We start from the raw sequence: 24,435 nt of genomic DNA on the forward strand, positions 1-24,435 counted from the left end.
GACAACTTTTACCCATATGTGCTATTTGGTACTGGTCTTGGATACAAACTCCATAATAAAGTAGGGACTTACTGAGGAGACAGAAAGGCTCAAGCAGCTCCTCAGAAAATCCCATGGTGAAAAGTGACAAAGAGCAAATTGGGACGCTGAACACTATGTCTTCTCTATGCCTGACAGCTCGCAACGGACTGAATGCAGCCTTTGATGGCAGAAAGATGAATAATGTTGCAAAATGGCAAGTCTGATGACAGCACTTGATGGCAGGATGACGGAACTGGACGACAGAATGATGTTTGATGACAGTGCTGGGTGTTGACCTGAAGGCAGCAATAGCAATCTAGAACTCTGCACATGGCAGTAGGCTGAAGATGTCACTGAACTGCAGACCGGAGACGTCACTTGACAGATAGTTTGAAGTTGTGACATCTCTCCACAACTTCCTCCATGCCTACCAGTGGGCTGAGGGCGCTGACAACACTTGTGAGCCTGCCAATGTCAACACAATGATGATAGAAAGTTTCAGAGCTTATGGCACTGTTGGTAAAATTCTGGCTTCCTTATTACAATGGCAGGTCCGCTCGGGAGCACTACCAGGATTAGCCCCAGGCAGCAGCGTGTCCCCAGAGATTGTCAGAGGAGATGATGGCCATGTAGCCCTCAAGGAAAAGGCGCTAAAGGTACTAAGATACTTGCCACCTGACTAACATGGCCACCTTGCTGCAATGATGACAGCTTTTCAGCAACAGTTCCACCAACCCCCAACTCCACTGGGGCAATGTGGCAGCCAAACAGAAATCTCATGGTGAGAATAAAGAGTTGTAGACCATATGGCTCACAGGCTTCCAATTTACTGCACGGTGGGAAAAAATTTCCATCACATAACTAGTACAGCACCATTGGATGCCAGAGGCAAGGGACTCAACAAATGTGTAGCTGAAATCAATCACTGGAGGAAGAGTTTTCATGAAGGGCTGGTGGCAGCTTCAGGAGGAATTTGGGAAGCAATCCTTTCAAGTGCAACCTATGGTTGGCACCCATCTCAGGACTCGATTTCCAGGTGGTGATGCGTGCTGTTCTTGACATCCCCAGGGACACCCTTTATCTGGGTCGAGAACGTGTTCCTCTCTATCCAGTGGCTGATGGGTGATGGCACTGCAGTAGCAGAGGGTGGAGCCTTAGTAAAATGTCTCCTGTTTTTTGTGGGCAAACTCTTTAGCTGGAGAGGGCTTAAACATATAGTGCCAAGGCTAGCAAAGGAAGCCATGTAAGCAGGAAGCGATGCTAAACTACAAGCACCGCATTCCTCTGGGAGAGAGGCACAACACAACAGGAAAAGCTGAACATGCAATGGGGCAAATTAGTTCCTCTGGTATGTGGGCTGCACACACCAACATGGTCACCACTGACTACGGCAACCTGGACAATGACAATAGTAGCAGATCATTGCCACAGGTGGTCCAGGAGCAGGAGAGTGCTGCAGGAGCACAGCCAAGGCCAGGACTCTGCAGCTCATCAGCCCAGAAGAGCTCCAGCATGGCTGTGCACACAAAGGGAAATCAGCACTGTGTTTGCTACACTCACCTCCACCACACTCTCACCAATTCTCTTACAAATTCTGTTACATACCCTTCCCTCCCTGTCCACTTTCGTAATCACTCTCCTACAAAATGTTTAATTTATCTGGAGTCTCTCTCAGAATCTCAGTTGAAACATGTGTAAGTGGTGTGTACATGTCCTTGTTGAAGTAAAACATAAATAATTTCTAAATATTGAATTTTACGCTTTTCAAGGAGTCAAGGAGACTGTCATTCGCAACACGTGGTACATGAGGTGGAACGAAATTGAGTACCCAAGGTCCCAGGTTCCCCCAAGAAGCACTATATATATATAAAAAATATACTTTTTGATAAAAAAAATTTAGAAGAGAAATCAAATATAGAACACAGGGAAATACAATAAACAAAGCAATAAATAATAAATTATATTAAAAAGTAGTGTTTTTTTAATAGAATACAGGGGTATGCATGATACTTTCAATCAGATGTCTATTTCTGAACACTCCAGTCCTTGTTGCACTGATCATTTATTTGACCTGTGGTTACCTTTGTAAAGCTATGGAGTATGTGGATAGTAGTAAGGGTGGTGAGATGGTCCAGGGGCAGGAAGCAATGTAAAATGTCCTTATTTTCTTATCCCAGTGTTAACGGGTATGCTGATATTAACAAAAGAGAAGTGAGGCAGAAAACTACATACCGAATAATAAATAACGATATTAACGATATACTCTTTTCCAGGGTTTATTATTTCAGGGTTTATTTCAGACATGAACCTGTAGATGGCGATAAATGCACAGAGAGTGTCCCCTTGAGGACTTTCACTGAGCCCGGTGTATTTTGGGAAAGTTTATTTGGTACTTTTTTGGTCGTAAGTCCCATAATGTGGATATTTCTGGGTAGTTTGTAAATTTTAAATCAACATTCAAATGATAAATTAACAAGTCACCGCCAGCCTTCACGTTATTTTACTGCACATGCGCAATGAGAGCGAAAACACTCCCGAAAAAACAGCGAAAGCAAGTGCTGTTCGATTCCACAAACTATCGAATCGACTCCAGTTCCGATTCCTAATGGCGGAGAGTCGATTCTTGGAGTCGATTCTTACGATTTCGAATCTAAGAAAAAAAGTCTTACCAAAAGATATTAAGCAAAAATAAAAGTAGACTTTTTTGAGTACATTTTAGCAAAATATTATTTATCTGACTAACTCGGGCTGTATAAATGAATTAATCTTCTGTCTGTTTCTTCAGTGTTAGTTCTAAGTTTACAGAGCCCCCAGTGTTGGGTTATGAAGCAGTGGTCTCTGGAGTGATGGAGCTCCATCCTATACTTTTTGGTAAAAGCTGCAGTGGTGTTTGTGATCCAGAACTAATCACCCAACCGTGGTACCAGACCTCACTAAAGCTGTCATCCCAGCCAGCACACCAAAGTTGGGCTCACATGAGTTGAAAATGAACTGATTGTGTTCAAGAAGAGCATGAACTTGGGGTGGGTTGGTACATGGGTTATTAGGGGGACACAGGCAGGTTGTCAGTGTCAGATAAATGGGAGCAGTCTAGTAAATCTCAGGGCCCATAGTGGGTTGCAGCCCACCCTGGTCCCATCACAGACCCTGGATGGCATCCACTTATAAAGCACTTAACCCATGGACAAAGTTTGATAGTACCCAGTCCCAACACTGACTGTAAAGCCTTCCCCAAACAGTCAAGTCTCCTGCTGTTTCAGACTGGGGCAAGCTATTAATAAGCTCACTCTCTGAATATCTCACCCTTTAAAACTGGAAATTAGAAATGAAATGTGTGGTTTATTGTTATGTACAAATTTGATCTCTGCTTTTAACCCATCGATAGCAATAAACACAAACAGACTTGTGATTAGGGTCAGTGAACGCACGCATCCAGAGCAGCAGGTACCTGGGAAGCATTTAAAGGTTAGGTGCCTTGCTCAAGGACACCTCAGCTGTTGGTTGATGTAGAAATACCTCACTCTCTGAGTGGCCCACACCGAGTACTTAACTCAGTTCAATAAGCTTTACTGGCATGAGCATATTCAGATCAATATAAATATTGATAAATATTAATAAATTGATAAATATCTCAGGCTCTGAATACCAACCCCCGTTTGAATTTGTTACCTCCAGAAAGACCCCAATTTCTAAGTACACATGAATGTCCCGGCGTGGAATCGAGTCCTACGCGTTGGAGTCGATTCTCGAAAAACGACTGCTTTGAATCAGTGATGATTCAGCTTGGAGTCGACTCCCAGACCAACTCAGACTCTTGGGTTTCATCTGAGCCCAGTCAGCTCCCTTTATCACTTCAGACTGAGCTAGCCTAGCATAGCATAGCTTAGCATTAGCCTAGCATCTCTTCTCTCTCCAGCTGTTGCCTGTTCGGCACACTGCACTTTTAAATGTAGGACCAGGACACGATGGCGGGTACGTTATAGTTCCTACTGTAGCTATACCACCAGACAAAAACACGTTCGTTGATTCAAATCGGGTTTCGTTTAAACTCCGGCTAACATTAGCCGACTGTGTTTTAACTTCGGGGAGGAGATGCTAACCCGGCTAGCAGAGATCATTTTCGGTGCAGTCGCCACTTAAACTTTTTCTGTTGTATTAGTATGTTGTTTTGTGTAGACTGAGCTTGTATCGTTACGCTCAAGCTCCCAGTTCCACCTTAAATGGTTCAGCAGTTAAGCAGCATTTAAGGCGGAACGGAAATTTTGAATCAGACTCCGGCGAATATAAAGCTAACTTCAGTTTCGTGTGTTTTTTAATTTCAGATATCTCGCTGTTTCAGGACGAGTCCCAGGAGGAGATAGACGGATGTGAGTGAAGTCTCTTTTGCTGTAGATGGTTTGTAATTCCGTAGGTGATGTGTATCTGTGCTTTGTTTGCTTTAAAACTGAAGAGCTAACGTGGACTTGCAGCCCTGAAAACTTTACACAGTGTTTCTCATGGCGGCCTGCTCAGTGCAAAACACCGGCTCTTTTAACCCCCTCTTTTGGGGGTGTCTGCAAAATTTTAATTAAACCGTCGAGTGAGCCAGTAAAACATTTTCACTTGAAGTAACCTTAGGTCTTTTTGTAGTGTTTTGTGCGCTGGTGGCTTCTCAGACTCTCGGTAAACCCTGGGTTGCCGGCTCTTGCCACCTTTCTAGGTTGAAAAACAACTCTCCGCCAAACTCCAGCCTGTGATAACAGTTGTGTGGTAAAAGTTAGATGTGGTAATCAGTGTCCGGCAACTGAATACTTAAATAACTAATACTCTCATATTAGCTGCACCTGATTTATAGTCCCCCTCCGGGCATTGATTAAACACCTAAAACCTCATCTCAGTTCAACTGATTAACAGATTTTGAAAGTGCGTAATCCCCATTCAGCCTTGAAAGTGGATTAAGTGTAACGGCACTTCACCTTCGTTCAATCTGCACTGATCTATGAACTAGTCCCCGCCTCTCTCTCTCTCTCTCTCTCTCTCTCTCTCTCTCTCTCTCTCTCTGCTTGAAAATCCCACTTGCAATCTGACGGGATTGGTCCCTTTCGTTTTTCAGCCCCTTACCATGTCTGTCAAGCATTGGGATGTGGATAATTAATGACCTGTATGGATCACCCTCCATGGTTTGCAAGGCCCGTGAGCCCTGGATTAATTGCCAGAGTTTAATTCTGACCATGTGAAATAGTGCTTTAGTTCTGCTGTGATTAATTTTTGTAGTAATAATTCCCTAATCTCCACCAGACCTGCAGTGAAAACATTTACAGACAGAGCAGCTGTGTCCTGTGAACGTAGCATGTAGAAAAACGTATGGTTTGTAAACTATATTTCGCAAAATCCAGAGCAGTCGCATATGAGTGTCAACTGAGAGCAGATGTCTGTGTGAGGCGATGGAGCATCAAATGGATAAGGGCTAAGTGTAAAATGGAGAGACCTTAAGTAAATCACCCTCAGATAATATATAATAATAATCAAATAATAATAATAATAATATGGACTCAACGATTTTAATGTGTATTGTCATGAAAGGAAATGAAACCGAGAAATCACTCTTCAACCTTTATTTCAAAATCTGTCCAGTCAAAACAAATGTTACTAATATAAGTGTAGCATAAAATGAAATACTTTTGCCTTTGTCATGGACTCTGTGGGACTTGGGGAAGCTGCTAAATTTGCATGGCTCAGCCCATTTGACTGTTCAAGTTTGTTTAGATGCATGTTCACTGTGATGTTGGGGAATATCAATGCATCAGCTTGTCACTGCATTTGGCATGTTTTTGAATGTTCAGTGTTGCTAAATTTGTTGGTGGACACACTCATCATCTTTGGGAGAAGGTCTTCATCGCTGCCAGAGTGTGTTTGGGTGGCGGGTTCTGCTCATTATATTTCCAATGTCTCTAATAGTTGGTGTGGATGACTACAGCTCAGAGTCTGACGTCATTATTATACCTTCAGCCTTGGATTTTGTATCGCAAGATGAGATGCTGACGCCCCTGGGCAGACTGGACAAATACGTTGCAAGTGAAAATATATTTAACAGGTACTTCAGATACTTTTGAATTTATCATTCATTTGTTTTCTGTTTTATTTGTATCTGTGAACTTGTCTTGTGAGAGACATCCAGTTTAGGTAGACTTGGAAGGTTTTGTTTGGATGGATGCTACTTAAATTTGAAGAAAGCTTTCTATGGGATGCATCATTCATTATCATTTCTCCCACAGACAGATGGTGGCCAGGAGTTTGCTGGATACGCTAAAAGCAGTTAGTGAGGATGAGAGGGATTGTATTGCAGTCCTGGAAAGAGTAAGCAGACTTGCTGATGACTCAGGTAAGCCAAATTGGGGCCTTGAAACGGCTTAATTTGTCCCTTTTAATATTCTGCATTTGTACACGTTTTTATAATAAGTTACACATTATATATTGTTCTTATTATTTTTCTTGTACTCATTGTATACCTTCCTGAAAAACGTTTTTTATAAGTGCGCTTGCAGCCTCTGGTAGAGTTTTACAAAGCAATGCACCCTCATTGGCAGGACATCAATACCAACCATTAATTTTTAATGGGATTGGCGTAACTTATTCAAGGGTTTGCACCAGGCTGCCGTTTTAACAAATCGTGACATTAAAGGACTATGCTCTTAGAATCTGACATATGGCCAACAGTTTAACTCCTGTTTAATCCACCTTCCTCTGTAACATAACCTAGATGTGTCTTGCGTGAGGCTCTTGCTTGAGGAGGCAGGGTAGGGGCAAGGTGTTTAGTGAATGCCTGGTAAAGATGTTCTTCTGTTTAGGGTTGGGCTGCAGCCAAATGATTAATTTTTGTTAGTTTTGGATTATGTCACCAGTTTAATATTGAGGAAATTTCTTTTCCTTTAGTAAGACAATTGGCCTACTTTTGTGCAGGCCTGTACTTGTCATGCTCTTGCACCTTTGGTACACACCCTGACTGAATGCAGCCTGCAGGGAGATGAAAGCTGTTCTGCTTTCTCCATTTGCCAAGTGGCCTTCACTACATGCTACATCCATTTTTTTCTTTAATATTGAGTAATATGCCACATCATCTCTGTGACTTTCTTTTTTTAGAGCCAACTGTTCGAGCAGAGCTTATGGAACAAATTCCACACATTGCCATTTTCTGCCAAGAGAACAGACCTTCCATTCCATTTGCATTTTCAAAGTATTTGCTGCCCATCGTGGTGAGATACTTAGCTGACCAGAACAACTTGGTAAGTATCTTTGTTACAGATACACACGTTTTAATAGGAATGATTACCAATGGTCATAAATTCAATTACTAAAGTCTATATCAAAATCAAGAATGCATAGTGAACAATAGTCAACATAGTTGACAATTGCTGGTATTATTTTGACTGATAATTGGTGGATTTTCTTTTTAAACCATTTACATTCACTTTCTTTTAGTGGGATGTCAAAATTATGCTCTTATTTTCCCCAACCTAACTTTGTGTCACAGGCCTCTGAGTCAAATTTATTTTTATATTTACAAAATATACTGGTCTGTCAGTCAAAACAATGTAAATATTTTTACAATTTTTTCAGTTAAATAAAGGGTTAAGAGAATCAACCAAACATGCTGGTTTTAATTTCATTTCATTTAAAAAACAACAACAACAACCATTCCAAACAAAGGGTTTATAGATAGCTAGTTAATTTGAGAGACCAGCCTTGGTTTAAAGAATTCGATCGTGTTAATTAGTTAATTATCAGATAATTGTTTTTAACAAGAACATTGTCCGTTTGGCTTAATTGCCTGACAGGTTAGGAAGACAAGCCAGGCAGCCCTGCTAATGCTTCTGGAGCAAGAACTGATAGAGCGGGTGGACATAGAGAACCTTGTCTGTCCTGTTCTTGTGGACCTCACAGCTCCAGACAGCAACGATGATGTCAAGACCGAGGCTATGGCAGTGAGTTTTTTCGTGGGCAATTTTAGAAAATGTTTCTTATTTCTTTACTACTGCTCTCTACATTTCCTTTTTTTAAACACCTTTTAATGACTGAACACAGATTATTTGTAAAATGGCCCCAATGGTGGGGAAGGACATCACAGAGCGCCTCTTCCTTCCACGATTTTGTGAAATGTGCTGTGACTGCAGGATGTTCCATGTGCGCAAGGTGGGTACGATTCCTACAATGAAAATTCTGTGAGAATTCATCTTGTGTGATTTCAAAACAGATTACGGATGAGAAAGTTGCTGCAGCCTAAGGATGTAATACTACAATATTAATTAATTAAATATTTTACACATTGTTTACTTGATAGGTCTGTGCAGCTAACTTTGGGGATATTTGTAGTGTTGTTGGTGGGGAAGCAACAGAAGAATTACTGGTATGTATATCTAGTTTATGATTTGTGTTAGAAGTCCTTATGCATGTCTAGCTAGAACAGACTCGTGCTCAGTTGCCACCACTGAGGTTATGAGAATGTGCGTGTGATCTCAGGGATGTTATTTTGGACCAGGTCTCTGAATTGGCTACTCCTTTGTATGTGGCTGTCTGGCTTAGTCTTCATCCAAATATATTCTTCTAACCAGATTGGATGATTTGATAGGACATGATCACATGCTGTCCAGTCAGGATTAGACATTTTCAAAGTATGACATTGGGGGTTGATTTTCCTTTTCAAGCGTAGCCTCATTGTTTTTCCTTTTTCCTGTATGTCTGTTTTCCTGTGCAGCTGCCACGTTTTTTCCAGCTCTGTTCAGATAATGTCTGGGGGGTGAGGAAGGCCTGTGCAGAGTGCTTCATGACCGTGTCCTCAGCAACCTCTCAGGAAGTGCGCAGGACCAAACTCTCATCTCTTTTCATCAACCTCATCAGTGATCCCTCCCGCTGGGTGCGTCACCTCCTTTCTGGATGTTTGAGTTATATTGAAATGGACTAATTTGTTTGTTTAGGTTGCTAATTATATATGTTGTTTTTTCTAACATGTTTGGACACATTTACTGATCCAGTTTATAAGTGTGTTACGTGTGACATTTTGCCGTTTCCAGGTCCAATCGCACCTTCGGTCCCTAGTCATACATTCATAAGATGTGTTTACAGTCTGAATAAAGCTGAATATCAGTTATTTGATCTTCAGGAGTTCAGAAAAAATCAATAAATGTACAAATAAGCAAACGTGACTTTCGCAGCACAATTTGCACATTCACAGCTAGTTCTGATATGTTATCTGCCGTGCAGACTGACAGTGCTGCACCGTCTCTGGGAGCAGAGGGTCTGCAGGGAGAGAGCTCCCGCAGCCCTGTCTCTGGGAGCAGAAAAAACGTGGAGAGAGGGGTGTCTCCCTCACAGTTCTGTCTCTGGGAGCTGAGAACCATGTAGGAAGAGCTGTGTCTCCCACTGCTCTGTCTCTGGGAGCAGAGGGGCCGCTGTGGGACTCTCACTCTCTGTCAATCCCGGTGTTCTAACGAGTTGTGCTACCGGTGATTATCTTCAATAAGTAGTCGCTAGGATTTGTACAGAAAATCACTAGATTTGGTGCTAGTCTTTTTAATAACTTCAAAACGATATTTTTAAAGAACTTTGTAAAGTTCCTGCTGTTATTTTTCATGAGCTTTATACCTGTAAATGTGATGTAAAAGAAACAACAAAGTTTTGGTTGTATTTAATGTATACATAATTTCCTTCTGCAATGTGGCCATCAGGTGCGCCAGGCTGCATTCCAATCTCTGGGGCAGTTCATCTCTACATTTGCTAGCCCTAACACTAACGTGGGCCAGTACTTCAGAGAAGGAGCAGAGGAGGCCAACTGGGGTGGTCAGCAATCACAAAAACGGTATAGTTGTTAAATTGTACTTCATATTAATTCTAATAACACTTAAATGTTTCTGTTTTACATTTTATACTGTGTCATCTTTACGAGCAATCAAGGTAGCTTTGGTTAGACTCTTTTATTTGTCTCATTATGACCTATTCTTTCAGGGTTAGTGAGAAAAGCCCAAACGGTAGTGCACCTGCTGCAGACTGCTCCCCATCCTCTAACACAGAAGACAGTGCTCAGAGTTCCCTACACAATCAAACTGCTGTCTCCCCACAGCAGGACTGCATTTCCTGTACTCAGGAGCACTGTGAGGGCCAGTTGTGCAGGTCAGAGCAGGAAAGTGTTGACGTGGCTGTGGAGGGTGGAGGAGAGCAGGTTGCTGAAGCTTTGCCTCTGGATGAGTCCTTCTGTGATGGTACAGATAGGACCAGCCCAAAGTGCCTTTCTGGGCCCTGTGATCCAGACTCAGATCCTTTTGGGGAAGAAGTTCAGTCTTCTCCAGCAGAACAGCCTACAGTACAAGAATGCCACACAAACTCTGAAGTCCCTATTGCAGAGGACCCAGCATACCCAACCCTAGCTACTGCTGAGAATGACCAGCTGGAAGAGTTCCCCGCTTCTGCTGTAGATCCCAGTTCAGAGGTGACCTCCCCTGCATTAACATTACCGGTGGCAGAGGAAGTGGAGATTCCAGAGCAGGAGCTGTATAACTCGTTCCACTACTGGAGGACGCCCATTCCACAGATAGACATTGACTTAGAGCTTTTGGAGAAGAAGTGCAACAGCAGCAGTGAGGTGTTTAGTAACAGTCCATCTTCTGCAGTATCCACACCAGCTCTTGGCAGAAAGCAACTTGAGGAGCTAATTGAGAACTTGGAGCCTCACATTGATGACCCAGATGTCAAAGGTAAGTAGGGCATTTTTTTACTTTTATTTTTATGGGGTTTTTTTTATGATTGCCTTAGTGATGTTAGCAAATTAGTCTGAATTATTTTAGTAATCATTAAATGTAAAAGCAAGTAATCCAGTAGTAGAGGTTATCTGGTGGCAGGCATTAAATTTACTATATTAGTACCGAAACTGTAGGTCATGCGAAGCTCTACAGATAAACATCAAATTCTATTGGCTAAAGTAGTGATTCCCAACTTGTCCTGGTATGGATATTTTGTATTTTCCCACTTTTAATCTATCCATTTCAACTCCAGAAATAAAGAGGGACAGCCAAGCATCACACACATTTTCACCAGATGATCTTAACACTATTGTGTTATGTAAAACTTCGCCCACTTAAAAGCAGCATTCATGATTTTAATCAAAATCAGCTTTATATGAAATTCAGAGGATGTTTGTGAGCTTTTTAACCTGTTTTTCGTGCTTGAAATTTGTCTAATGTATTTGCAAAACCCCAGTGTCTTTTAAATGTGTAAAAAAAAAAAAAAAAAAAAAAAAAAAAAGATCTCTGTCCAGTATGGCACAGTAATTGCATCTGGAGCCAAATGTAGAAAAACCCAGATTAGAATGTTGCTCTGTTCTTGCTCCATAGGTGGGTAATATTTACTTACTTTTGCTATTTCAGATCACTTAAGGTAGAAATGTCTCAATTCAAGAGTGCTACAAAACGCAGCATCTTGAGTTACAAATGACTTTCAGTGGTATTTCAAATAGTGAATAAAATCTTACAGACAAGTAAAATTTCAGCCACCTACAAACAACCGTTGTGTTTTTTCCTCAAACATACCGTTCCACCTTTTAAAAGGTGTGAAGCTTCTGAACCTAAACAAACCACAAAGAACAGCGTTTCCCTAGAAACGTAGATGTCAACTTTAATTTTCTGATTTTATGTGAAAAATGTTTAAAACCCTAAAAAAACCCACATATAACCCGTCACACACCTCCAGGGTCCTGGGGATGAGAGTTCAAGCCCTGGGTCATTTAGCTTTCAGGTCGTTGTTTGGGAGGTGTTTGTGTTTTCCCAGTGTCTGCATGGGTTTCCTCTGGTGAGTGGATATGTGAGTGTGTGCTGGTCTGCGATGGACAGGTGCCCAGTCTAGGGTGTATTCCTCCTGCTTGAAACTATTAGGCTCTGTAAAACAGGTAAATTAAGTATTAGCGTTTGTAAATACAGTGTCACTACTGCTTAATTCAGGTAGTTTATCAAATTTTAATGCTGAAATACGGATTCGATATCATAACCAACTGTTACCGTTGTTCTCTCACCTGTGCAGAGATAAGCTGCTGCTGTTTATTTTTTATTTATTGCCTGGCTTATAAATTTGTTGAAGCTGGAATTTATTTTCTGAGCAGCATGCTGTAATCCCAATTAAACCCTATGTCTGATGTTTTCTGTGTTTGATGTTAAGCCTCTACCTGAATCATTTATTCAGAAAAATGAGAGATTCTAATTCAAATATAGTCTGAAATATTACCATTAAGAAAACATGGACAATCTCCTCTGACCGGTTTGTCGTGCATACCACTCATAAACAAAAATGTGTAATTTCCTTCTAAAAAAAAGGGGATTATTAGCATTTGTGATTAATTACAGAATATTGTTGTGATTAACTTAATTACATTTTTTTAAATAGATTGACACTGTGTGTGTGTATGAGTCCATTTTAAGGTACTTTGAGTGTGCCCTACGTATTGTTGGCTGCTTAAATGTTCACCCGATGGCCTACATAACTAATTGGTGGTTCCATGTGTGCTGCAGCATTTATTTAGACAGTTCATGTGTTTGTTTGTTGCAACCAAATGAACCCTGAGTTATTGTCGTCCCTCTGTATAATGGAGTTCAGTAACAGTTCCTCATCAGGGACTTAAAATGGCTGGGGCAGTAAGGCAATGTTTTTGTTACTAGTGGAAGGAAATGAGCTTGGGAAAGTGGGCAAACAATGAATAGAAAAGGGTGTGTTAGAAAATGTTGACAACAAAAAGTGTGACATGGCACAGCCATGGTTAATTTTTAAGTGGTTTATTTATTTGTTTTTAAAATTAGGGAATACATGCTTCTTTACATCTAACATAGTTTTACATAACAGCAAAATCTCAAAGATGGTATTCAGTACCTTGCAGGCGTCTCTATTTTCCCAGTTCACATATACATTACTTGTCACTGTATCGTCTATAACATTATCACCACCTTTATCATATACACCTGATACAAAACTAGAATCTTTTGCTAGTTTGTGGTATTAAATGTATTGTATTGGGCCCAGTTCTAATAAGCTAACATCTTGGTGGCAAAGACAATCCCATAAAATAAAGCATTTATTCTCCTGCTGCTAATCGCCACTGCAATTTCTTTCTCTCTCACCTCGCCCTTAGGTGTGTGTAACTGCTCCCTTTCCATTTCACAATGCATTGTGGAAACAATTTTGACTATCCATTCCATACTCAAAAACTGACTGATTCTAAGTATGCATTGTGGATATGTGAGAACACTTAACTACACGGCATGCTACATACTCAAAAACCAGTTGGAGTTAAATATGCCATTTGGACACACCCCGAGCTTACATATTTATTTACTTATCATTTTTTCCCCCCTCTGTGTATTGGACACACCTGAGTACACATAACAGTCTTTTTGACTTAATTTAAGAATATTAAAAAAATAAAAAACTTCTCGATCACTGTGTGTGTGTGTGTGTGTCTGTGTGTGTGTCCCACACTCGTCATAAAGAGCTTTCTGAGACACTTAAAGAAGAATATTAAACCAAGAATTAAAGAGAGACATTTGTTCTTTTTTAAACAATCATGGCCACATGTCTAACCAACTGTTTGTTTCAATTTGTGTTTGCTGTTTATATTGATGCAGTGGAAGGCCATATTCTGTGCTTCTTTCATCAGTCAACAGTGCTGCTTTTATTTCTGTCATGCCACAAACAGCACGAGGTCATCAGCTTTTTGCCACAGCTGGGCTAACGCTTCATTTATCTGCCATGGATGCAGTGTCAACAGCCTCACACTCTTGTCCATCCATTTTCCCAGCTTCTGTGTGGTTCCCCACATACTTGTCTGAATGTGTACTTAACTCTATGATCTCTAATTAAAAGAAAAGTTCAGACTTCTTATTCAGTAAATACTACTTCTACTCTTTCTACTATTACTACTATTTCTTAGCTACTGAAACTCATACATTATTCAGCTATTAGAGCAACAATGTATGTGTGAGCCCAGATATGGGGTTTTATATATTTTAATGGTATGAGGGGGTTCTTAATTCTATAAATCTGTCTAATATCAAGACTTTGATTTCTTAAGCATATATTTGCTATGTTTATTAAGCATATCAGAATTCTTAAGTTGATTTTTCTTAACTTGGCTCTTTGCTTAGATGTTAAATTGCTGTTTTGATTAATCTCTCATCATGATGTCTGTCTTAAGAGGATGGTATTTATTTAATTGATCATTTACGTTTAACATGTAATCTCATGTCAACTTTATCGTGTCAGGAGTCATCTATGAAGTTAAAATGTAAGCTTAAAGGAACACTAGGTTTTTGGATTGGGCTCTCCCTAGTGTAATTAATTTTTATAGCACTGTACTCAAATTAAAGGGGAGGGGGAGGATGTTGTTTACTTCACACCTCTAAAAGATACGTAGGGTGTTTCTGCAGTGCCAAACCCAGAGTAGCAACAAAAGAGGCTCTATTCTCAGTATTACAGGTCAGTGAAAGCCTCACAATGATTTTGCTGTAATTAAAGGGTAAAAATATTACGTAGGGTTCCTTTAATAAACAAGGCGCATATTGTGTTATACAAGTAGCATCTGTGTTAATCTATGGGGTTTTGAACTTGCAATTTCAACATCAAGCCATATGCCTGCATAGTTCACAGGTGTGCTTTATTTGTTCTATATAAGCATTTACCTGTGTGCTAATTCAGACACCATGTCTAGTCATGGTTACTTCAGGATCCCTAATGTTGACTTTATTCAATTGGTCTGACAGCATCTGTGTTTAATTTCTTTGACAGCACAAGTGGACGTGTTGACTGCTGCTCTGAGGGCCACTTCTTTGGACACTCACTTTGAGGAGGCATTCCTGGAGCCTCGGCAAGCCCATGACAACCCCTTTAGCTCTCGCCATGTACCTCTGATTGACTCTTCTGATATAGAGGTACATAGAGGACTGCTGATTTGAGATCAGTCTTTTTCTAATTTGAGTCAAACTAGTGATATCCACTTTATTTTCATATGCAGATGTGATGCTTGTTTTATTTTTTTATTTGAGACTTTCAGTTTGTTTCATTTGTGGTTTTGGTCCTAGCTACAATGCTGTGGGTGCGTGCTTACAAAAAACCCATAAAAGCCTGAAATGGCAAGCCTTTCCCACAGAGTATTACTGAGTGGGAGGATGTCATGAAGAAGTGGCCTTTTAAACTCTCTACGCCACATGGTGTTTCTGAATGCTGTGCTGCCTAATCAAGTCAAGGCAGAAATTCATTCAGAATATGTTATCATAAGTATGTTGTTTGTTGTTTCTGTTGTAATAATTAATATCAAACACCCTCCAGGGTGTGTTCCTGCCTTGCGCTCAGTGATTCCGGGTAGGCTCCGGACCCACCGTGACCCTGAATTGGATAAGCGCTTACAGACAATGAATGAATAATTAATATCAATACTTAATGATGTGTGATCACTTTGTCAGTTTTTATAAATTCAATGCATTAAAGCGAATCTGAATGGCTTATTCATGTTTAGGAGGGAGATGTATGTTGTTATTATGTCTATTATGAAGTAAGTTGTTTTTTGCTGGTTATTATGGCATCTCCTAACTTTACAAATGATGGCATGCGTCCATGACTACTCACGCATTTAAGAGTAAATGGTCAAATGCACTTGTGTTAAAATATTAGCAGATAAAATAATTGGAAATTGTTTATTGAAATCCTTGTTCAAAAAACTTTTTGGTTCAATTTGTATACTACTTATGTAAATCTATGTGCCTACTTTGTGAGGTACAATTTGCCTGATTGTTGAAATGAGGCATGCATATTTTTTTTTTACCGTATACTGTTTGTGCATTTCAGAGTCGAGACTCCACCTTGCAAATGAGTCATGGTGACGAGTCAGAATTAAGTGATAGCAGCATGAGTCCAGAGGAGGAGAAAAAATCCAAACAACAGGTAAAACATTTACAAGAGTGAATTATTTAGACCAAATTACAGGCAAAGCTTTCAGCTACAGCAGTTTTAATTAGTGTTATAAATTCAGCACAGGTGTTGTAGGCACATTTATTTATTTATTCATTTATTTTTCTTCCTTGTTCTTGTTCAAGGACAAGGACATCGTATTTGAATTAAATATTGTTACATTTAAGATGCCTTTTTATTTAGGATTCAGTAATGCTGTGACTGTTCCAGCGGCTCTGTTGCTTATTTGCTTTTTAGGAATGTTTACAAGAATTTTTGCGAATCTGACAGGCAAGTGTTAACTTGCTTCTTGTCTATGTGGCATCCTATAGGACGTGGTCCCTCAAGCGCTGTTGGATCAGTACCTGTCTATGACGGACCCCTCCCGGGCCCAGACCGTGGATATGGAGATTGCCAAGCATTGTGCCTACAGTCTGCCAGGGGTAGCTCTCACGCTGGGACGCCAGAACTGGCATTGCCTCAGAGACACCTTTGAGACATTGGCCTCTGATATGCAGGTGCCTTAAGACTGTGCTCCACACCACACATCATACTACCTTAATATCACACAGACACATTTGCAGTGTGCTTCTTTCACCTCAGGTTTCTTGCTTTGGTTGAAGTCTTTAATTCTAGGACGTTTTGGTTATTTTAGACACTCATCGCACTTTTATAGTGTTCTCTTGCATTAGTAAATGTTGAGCTTTGTTTTAACTTGAAACCTGAAGTATTCCAGGAATACAGGCATGCATGAAAACCTTATCTTTTACACCTGTATATAGAATATTCTGTTCTCTTTTATGTCTGTCTGTCTGTCTGACAACTGTAGAAGAGGGGGCTGTACACTTTGTCAGGGTATATCAGATTAATCTTCTGCTTATTGCTCTTGTTTGAATTTGCCCTCTGTGCGCTCCCTTTAGTGTGGAACTTACTAGTGTGTAACTGAGTAGAATATTTCTGTAATAATCCCATCTCCCTGCCTTCCAGTAGATCTGTTTGAAAACCTGATTGCCCAGTGTATTTTAAGAGAGCAGAATCATACTCTAAGTTTGATTCCTTTCAAACACAGTTCATGGAGAATTGGCTCAGCACACTTAGATGTCAATGGGTGACTTAAAGCCTACATTTAGCTACTTTTTATGGCATTAAGGGAGATACAGGGGTTGGACAATGAAACTGAAACACCTGGTTTTAGACCACAATAATTTATTAGTATGGTGTAGGGCCTCCTTTTGCGGCCAATACAGCGTCAATTCGTCTTGGGAATGACATATACAAGTCCTGCACAGTGGTCAGAGGGATTTTAAGCCATTCTTCTTGCAGGATAGTGGCCAGGTCTCTACGTGATGCTGGTGGAGGAAAACGTTTCCTAACACGCACCTCCAAAACACCCCAAAGTGGCTCAATAATATTTAGATCTTAATGTGTTTTCATTGTTTAATCACAGTACTTGAATGAGCCTATCCTACAAGTGTGGTAATTTTCAGAGGCCTGTCATTTTATAAAGTTGTTGCTTTTAAGAGATTGCTGTTGAGTGCCCTGTGTTGTTAGACTTTACAAAGTGCCCACTAACATTTTGATTGGAAATTATATGTTACAATGTTCATAGCTGTCTGATAATGACATTTTCCTATATTATATTTATGGTGTGTTATACTTGTAGTTTGGTTTCCAGGGTACGGACCAAACAAGAAAATTATTCATTTTTACATTTTAGTCCTGGTTTGTTTAGCATTCACACAGAAACATTTGCAATTAAATCAATATAAGTTTAAAAAAAAGTAAATGCATACGATTTAATGTATGACATGTTTTTGCGTACCAGTTGTCAGACCAACGCACCAAACTGGGCTTAATGCACATACCAGGATTTTGTATATCTTGTGTTTTATTTACCAATGGGTCAAATCAGCACCAGAAATTCCTCAGCTGCACAAACCAAGGAAGGTACACTCTTCTCTCACAGTGTGTTTAGTGTCACATCTTGTGATATAGTGTCGCATCCTGTGCTTGGTTTATTTAGAAGTCTTTGGTTTGTATTGTGTTCACACTGGAAACAAACTGCACCAGACTTCGTTTAGTAATTATGGAGACCCACTTGCTCAGATGGACTCGGTCCGCTTGATTGGTACAAATATGAGTTTGAAAGGAGTTCAAACTTGCTCTAACGATTCACAGTAACAGAGAACTCGCTCTAGGGTTTGTTATAATAAAACCAAATCTTACAAGTATGACATGCTTGTATTTTAGTTCGTGCCCCATGATGTACTCCCAACCTCGTCCCATGATATTCTTTCTTAGTTTCCTCTTTGTGTTACTGTCCATTGTTTCATTTTTCTTCTTCCTTTTTCCTGTCAGTGGAAGGTTCGCCGGACCCTGGCCTTCTCTATACATGAGTTGGCATTGATTTTAGGCGATCAGCTGACTGCTGAGGACCTGGTGCCAATTTTCAATGGTTTTCTAAAGGACCTGGATGAGGTGCGCATAGGAGTCCTCAGGCACCTCTATGACTTCCTCAAGGTTTGTCTGCACTTCTGATGCACTTTCATGTTGGGGATTCTTGAGCAGTCTTTTAAATCTATTCTAGAGCCTGCTCAGTTGGAATGTTTTTGTTTTACATTTGTTGTGCAAATGTTTCATGAATGCAGCCTGCAGCCCTGTCCTTGTGTGGATTAAGCCTGGCTCACACTACGGGATTTTAAAAATCTGATGTTGAAAACATGAGAAGCCCCACACACACACACACACACACACACACACTTTTCACAGATTTTCTCTGTGCTCGATCATTGTTAGTTCTTAAAGTCCTAACACTACATAATCTGCCTTGAAAGAACCAACACACACTTTAAAAATTACACATATCGACAGACCGTGCCATTCCTCAAAACTGTAAGAGCAGTTTCTCGCACACTAGGGCAGTGTCTGAAACATAAAGCAGCAGATAACTTCCTCTCATTTTGCCTCACAAGATGAAGGTGTTTGTAACTGAGTCACATCAGAGACCGGCTTTAAAGACAGCAATATTTTAACACATTGCCAAGGCACCTGTACACAAACACTCCCTCGCCAGGATAATTACAACTTTGAAGATATTGGAGCAAAAACAGTCAGCATTTTAAGCAAGCATTAAATACAGACACGGCTCTGGAAATTCCTTCCTCGGTACTGCCTCATTAGACAGCATTCTGGTCATTTTAAACACAGCCTTGATGTAAACATGGCTGTTGGTGGTGAAATAACCCAGCTCGAATCATTGGTTTATGGTTTTTCACGCATGACGTTAACGTCACATTCAACACCTGAGAGTGTGCATCCACTCCAGGATTATGAGTCGTAAATATTGAACATGTTTCATATTCATGATTCAGAATTGGTGTGGGCCAGACTGAACTGGGAGAAGATCAGAGGAGTAAAGTTTGGATTATGGACTTCCCACACTACAGATTAATCTGGGAAAATAATTGTTTACGATCTCCCTGAAATCGGAAGACCTCTTATGATTTCTGGAGGAGCAAATTGACCTTAAAATCTGCCTCATTAACCTGTAGTGTGGGCCAGGCTTTAGATTCACTTCTCAGGATGCTCTCGTACACAAACAAACACACAAAACACGGATAACTGAGCAATTATTTTTTCCTGTTCCTCTTTTAGCTGCTGCATCAAGAAACTAGACGGAAGTACCTCTACCAACTGCAGGAGTTCCTCGTCACAGACAACAGCCGTAACTGGAGATTCAGATCAGAGCTAGCAGAGTATGATATAAAGCTAATTAAAACTACATAAAAAGCTCAGTGTTTTCCCTCAGTAGCCACTTTGCCCGGTAGTGCCAGTGATATTTCTTTATATCCCCAGCAAGCAGAAAAATTGCAACCCATTGCAGGACACTGATTTTTGTTCACACTATTAGATTCTTTGTTTTCATGTAGTTGTCCTATTATTTATTCTTTTTTTTTCTCTTTTTTAGCTTGTTATAAAGCACATATTCACTCCTGACAGCTTGCCATTTGGTTTACACTTCTATTCTTTATAAGATTTCTGCGAACCAAGAACATGGAATAGCACTTTGAGTCTGTCAGGCCTGCATTAATTATTGTCTTCGTGTTTTGTTGTGTTTGACAGGCAGCTTGTCTTGCTTTTGGAGCTGTATAGTGGGCAGGATGTGTATGATTACCTGAGGCCTTTGGCATTCTGCCTCTGCACAGACAGAGTTTCCTCTGTACGGTGGACCTCCTACAGACTGGTATGTGTAGCTACATAAACACAGTCCCTTCAGCCTCTTTTGTGTTTTGCTTGTATTTACAGTATACTCCCTTTCCTAAACTGGGTATTTCCATGGCTGGGGCATAGTTTTAGCTTAAACTTCTAGATTGCACAAGCACATTTTCATTTACGGTTGTTCTTAAAAAGTTTTGCCAGGTCATGTATGTGTAAAATCATAGTGCTGTATTTCTGTTCATGTTTCCTATTCAGGTCAGTGAGATTATTAGGAAACTTTCCACATGCCCAACACTGCTGGTGGATTTCCTTGGCGAGTTGGTGGATAAATTCTGCCATTCTCCAAAATGGTCAGGGCGCCAGGCTTTTGCATTTGTGTGTCAGGTAAGAACAAACAATCACACTCCTCAACTGTCTTAAACAGCAGTCATACCAAAATTTAGTGCAAACAATACATTTTAAATTGTTCATATTTTTTTAACTTAAAATTAATTTTATTGTTTAAGTAGCTGTTCCAATTTGATGTGTTTTACTTTGTGCATTTTTCTTTGTTGTTTTCAATTTGCCCTGTTACAGCACGTGTAATGGATCACTTTTTTGGTATTTATTTATTTATTTTAATGGCAGGATAAAGAAAAGAAAAAGGGTTGAAACTAGAGCACTGCTGCCATATGGCTTGTACAAGGGAGTTTTTGCTTCCAGTGTGCTTTTTCATCCTGTGTTGCAAAGAGAGTATGGTGTCTCCTGACAGCAACCTGCCAGAGGCTCAGATTATTAGAGCACAAATGACAGCCTGTGTTCGCCAGGGCAGCAACTCCTTCACACACAAAATGTTTGCGTTTATATCTCTGTCTGGTACGCTACCTTGGGCGTGAAATACGATCCTGCAATCTTTTTCATCTGTGCTGTGTTATCTATGATGTTCCTTACCCCTTTTCTGTTTTCATTCCCCCCCCATGCTTTCTCTAGCTTGCTATAGAGGAGGACTGTGTTGCACTGGAGCAGTTCGCAGAGCACCTGTTGTCTCCTCTTCTGCAGCTGGCATCTGACCCTGTGCCCAATGTCCGTGTGCTACTGGCCAAGACTTTGCGTCAGAGCCTGATGGAGCGAGGTTAGAGTATATTCAGTACTTTCAAAAGGGATATTGCCTTTATTGGTAACAAGCTTAAAGGCTAAGCACCAGCTATATGAAAGTGTCATACAGTGGAATTTGAGTCCCTAACTTGTGTTTATTGAAAACATGTTATTTCTTACTAATTGAAGGAATAAGGTTTAAAGGACACACCCTCCTCCCCCCACCCCCCCCCCCCCCCCCCCCGCCCACGCCAACGGTGTTCGTAAGCGTCTAGCATGTGACGTAGATGGTGGACAACATCTCTAGAAGTCGCACTTAATTTAATTCAAAATGATGAAAAGGTGTGTTGTTTTTGGCTGCAATCATTCAATCATGCAATCACACAGTGGGACATCTGTGCACAAATGGCCCTAAATTTGTCAACTTTAAACGGGCACTTTGGAAAGGACCATCCGCTCACTCCGTTATCTGTAGCTCATTTCACTGGCGCTTTTCCAACAATATGGGCATGTAAGGACACCAACGAAAGGTGTTCAAGAGCCTCTGCAACATGGAGGTAAACAGGGTAAGGACACTCACTTCGCCTGTTTTAGTTGGTGTTAGTTAACGTTAGCTTGACTTGCTAAACTCCGTGGCTCAGATTATACTCGGCTACGTAGCTGCATTACGGAGGTTTATAGTGTCGGATGAATTCGAGTTCGACTTCGATCATATTTACAAGAAAAACGGTACCTCTAAATTTGAGTTTAGCTTATTGCTAGGCTATTGTCATGAATAATGTTGGTTATTTAGCTAGATACTGTCATAACAGTCAGTCATAACATTGTTTTACCGCGGCATTGTTCAGCTGTTGTCCACCAGTGACGTCACGGTTGCGTTCAAGAATTTCCGTAGCGAGCTCGGGTTTTTCCGTCAATTTAATAAAATTGTCAGTTTTAAAGCAAATTAAGCTGCTATTTTCATTTTAATTCATACTTATATATGTCAGTAACTAAAATAATATGGAGGTCCATTAAGTGATGCTTAGCCTTTAAAGAACTATGTAGAAGGAGTTTGTTCTAACTGCAGTTGTAATGTAAATTTGCACATTCATATTTAATTGTGCCAATTAGCATTTACCTTCATACAGGGATTTATGTTATACCTATAACATGGCCTGCAAAATGGTTGCAAAAATGTGAAAGTAACAGAACTGTAAAGGTTCTGATCAATTAACCATGTATAATTTGGTGCATTAGCCATTGGAATGTGAAACCATCCAGCTCAAATTAAAGAGTATGGTGTCATTAAAAACTCAAACCATGTTGTGGACATTTGCAAACAAATGAGGTGGTAAAACAGTTACTGATGATGACCTAGTGGTAGGTAATGAACCTGAGTAATATTTAGTCTAAGTCTGTGTTTGACAAACACCTTTTAATCCTTCATAGAATATTTTCTGCACTCAGCCAACTCTCACCAAGAGGCCCTGGAGCAGACACTTGTGGCCCTGCAGATGGACATAGACAAGGACGTCAAATACTTTGCCAGTGTGCACCCAGGAAGCACACGCATTAATGAGGATGCCATGAGCACCACTTCCTCCACCTACTGAGCGCATAAACACACACACATACACCATCCCCCAGTTTAATACTGGATGGTGGTTAAGGGGCATGTACTTACCTCAATCAAGGGCACAAAGACTGAGAATTATCAGCTTGGGGAACAGCTTCAACCAATTCTAATTCCCCTGAGAGCAATTCACTACAACAGTTTTTGTTTTTGTGCGTTCTATGTTGCCACCGAAGCCTTAAAAGTGTCTTCCTTAAAATCAGAATACTTGAATATCTGGAGCTGTCAAAACAACAACTGCAGTGAAGCGGTCAAAATGTCAACATATCCCAAATCCATGCAGTGGCTAACCTTGATCTTCCTTCACCTATCCTCCTCTCTTTGCTTTCTCTCGTACTGGTGGACTTTTATGATTTCTCTCCACCGTAGCAGGACTCCAGTAATTCTCAGCTTCACAAAACCATGTTAACAGGAAAGACTGTAGCACAAAGTGTTTCTCACTTTTTATCTCCTTTATTTCTGTTTTGATACTGTGCTGTGTGAGTGACTCATATGCTGCAGATATATTCAAAGTGGGGAGTGAGTAACTGCCTCAGCCTTTCCTTCCCAGCACAGTCTGGAAGTTGCAGATTGACAAAGCATAATTTCTTCTCAAGGGCTCGAGCCGCCATTGTTTTAAAGTTTGGTGCAGCACATTGTTGTACCCATGGAGACGGGGCTCCCCCATGTCCTCGTCCTAATGGAAGAAAGAACTGTTGTATTTTTTTAAACCAAATCCACAAAGCGGTCCATTTTGCAGCGTATGTGGAAATTCAGAACTGATTCGGTGTGGTTATCACACATCGCTTAAAACCCGGGGGTATTTTAAAATAATTAAATGCTTCATAATTACATACACATCACCTGTACTGTACATATCCTCATCAACTGTTATTTGTTTTTCCATTTTGATCAGTGATCATGAATAGAATTGTGATATAATGTTCTCTTAACCTGTTCAAAATAAAAGTTCAGATGCATTTTCTTTATTAGTCCTGTGCTTCACCTTTTGGTTACAGTAGTTTGTGGCGTTTAAAAAGGTACATGAACCAACACAAGTTTGTCATCTACCACTATATGGCTGAGGTGTTGCATCAAATAGATGCTTCCATTTGACAGTGATGGCATTTACAAGGGTAGAAACCGATTTGAGGCCTGTTATGACAGATGTTTAAAGACACTGAACAACTCAGTGTGATGCCTCCTACTACTAGAGCTTGTCTATGGTGATTGTGTGCTTGATTTTTATACACCCTACAAATAGGTGTGGCTGAAAAACCAAAACTCAATATTTGTGATGGGTGTCCACATAGTTATTTTAAAACCGCGCATTATTTCATGTGATTGCATCATAAATATTTAAATGACATCAGTGTTTCTTTTAATAATTGTCAGTCTTGCTTGTTTAAAGACGTTAACTGTACTGGATGTAGAGCCCTGCAATACATGGGATGTGCTTAGGACTGTAATTTTAAAATTGATTTGATTGCCAGTTGATTTGTTTATACCTTTTTTCATATTTTAGTTACTGTTTTGTATTAAACTGTAATACCGGTTTTGTTTTTTGTTTCTTTAAG

The 24,435-nt window shown here is 40.3% G+C and overlaps 1 protein-coding gene across 4 annotated transcripts; it reads left to right on the forward strand.

The window, feature by feature from the left end:
* The first annotated feature begins 3,854 nt into the window (after positions 1-3,854).
* Positions 3,855-24,394, forward strand: ppp4r1 (protein phosphatase 4, regulatory subunit 1). 4 transcript variants are annotated; one of them, XM_066683700.1, is made up of 20 exons: positions 3,855-3,993; positions 4,344-4,388; positions 5,959-6,094; positions 6,276-6,382; positions 7,141-7,283; positions 7,836-7,982; positions 8,083-8,190; positions 8,339-8,404; positions 8,753-8,911; positions 9,723-9,853; positions 10,000-10,745; positions 14,815-14,957; positions 15,871-15,966; positions 16,305-16,490; positions 18,331-18,492; positions 19,627-19,727; positions 20,095-20,215; positions 20,446-20,574; positions 21,160-21,301; positions 22,696-24,394. In XM_066683700.1, the coding sequence occupies exons 1-20, from the start codon at positions 3,987-3,989 to the stop codon at positions 22,857-22,859; spliced, it is 3,039 nt and encodes a 1,012-aa protein (XP_066539797.1). In that variant the 5' UTR covers positions 3,855-3,986; the 3' UTR covers positions 22,860-24,394. The 4 variants fall into 4 exon arrangements, with proteins under 4 accessions (XP_066539797.1, XP_066539799.1, XP_066539796.1 ...); XM_066683702.1 differs by having other exon boundaries at positions 6,010-6,094; XM_066683699.1 differs by lacking the exon at positions 3,855-3,993 and adding an exon at positions 4,012-4,144.
* Positions 24,395-24,435: the final 41 nt, after the last annotated feature.

This window comes from Hoplias malabaricus, chromosome 10 (genome assembly GCF_029633855.1).
Source record: "Hoplias malabaricus isolate fHopMal1 chromosome 10, fHopMal1.hap1, whole genome shotgun sequence".
NCBI lineage: Eukaryota > Metazoa > Chordata > Actinopteri > Characiformes > Erythrinidae > Hoplias > Hoplias malabaricus.

Coding starts and splice junctions, on each gene's coding strand:
- ppp4r1 (XM_066683699.1), top strand. CDS start 4,114: ATGCTAACCCGGCTAGCAGAGATCATTTTCG. Junction 6,383..7,140: donor CAGACTTGCTGATGACTCAG/GTAAGCCAAATT, acceptor TTCTTTTTTTAG/AGCCAACTGTTCGAGCAGAG. Junction 20,575..21,159: donor CTTTTGCATTTGTGTGTCAG/GTAAGAACAAAC, acceptor TGCTTTCTCTAG/CTTGCTATAGAGGAGGACTG.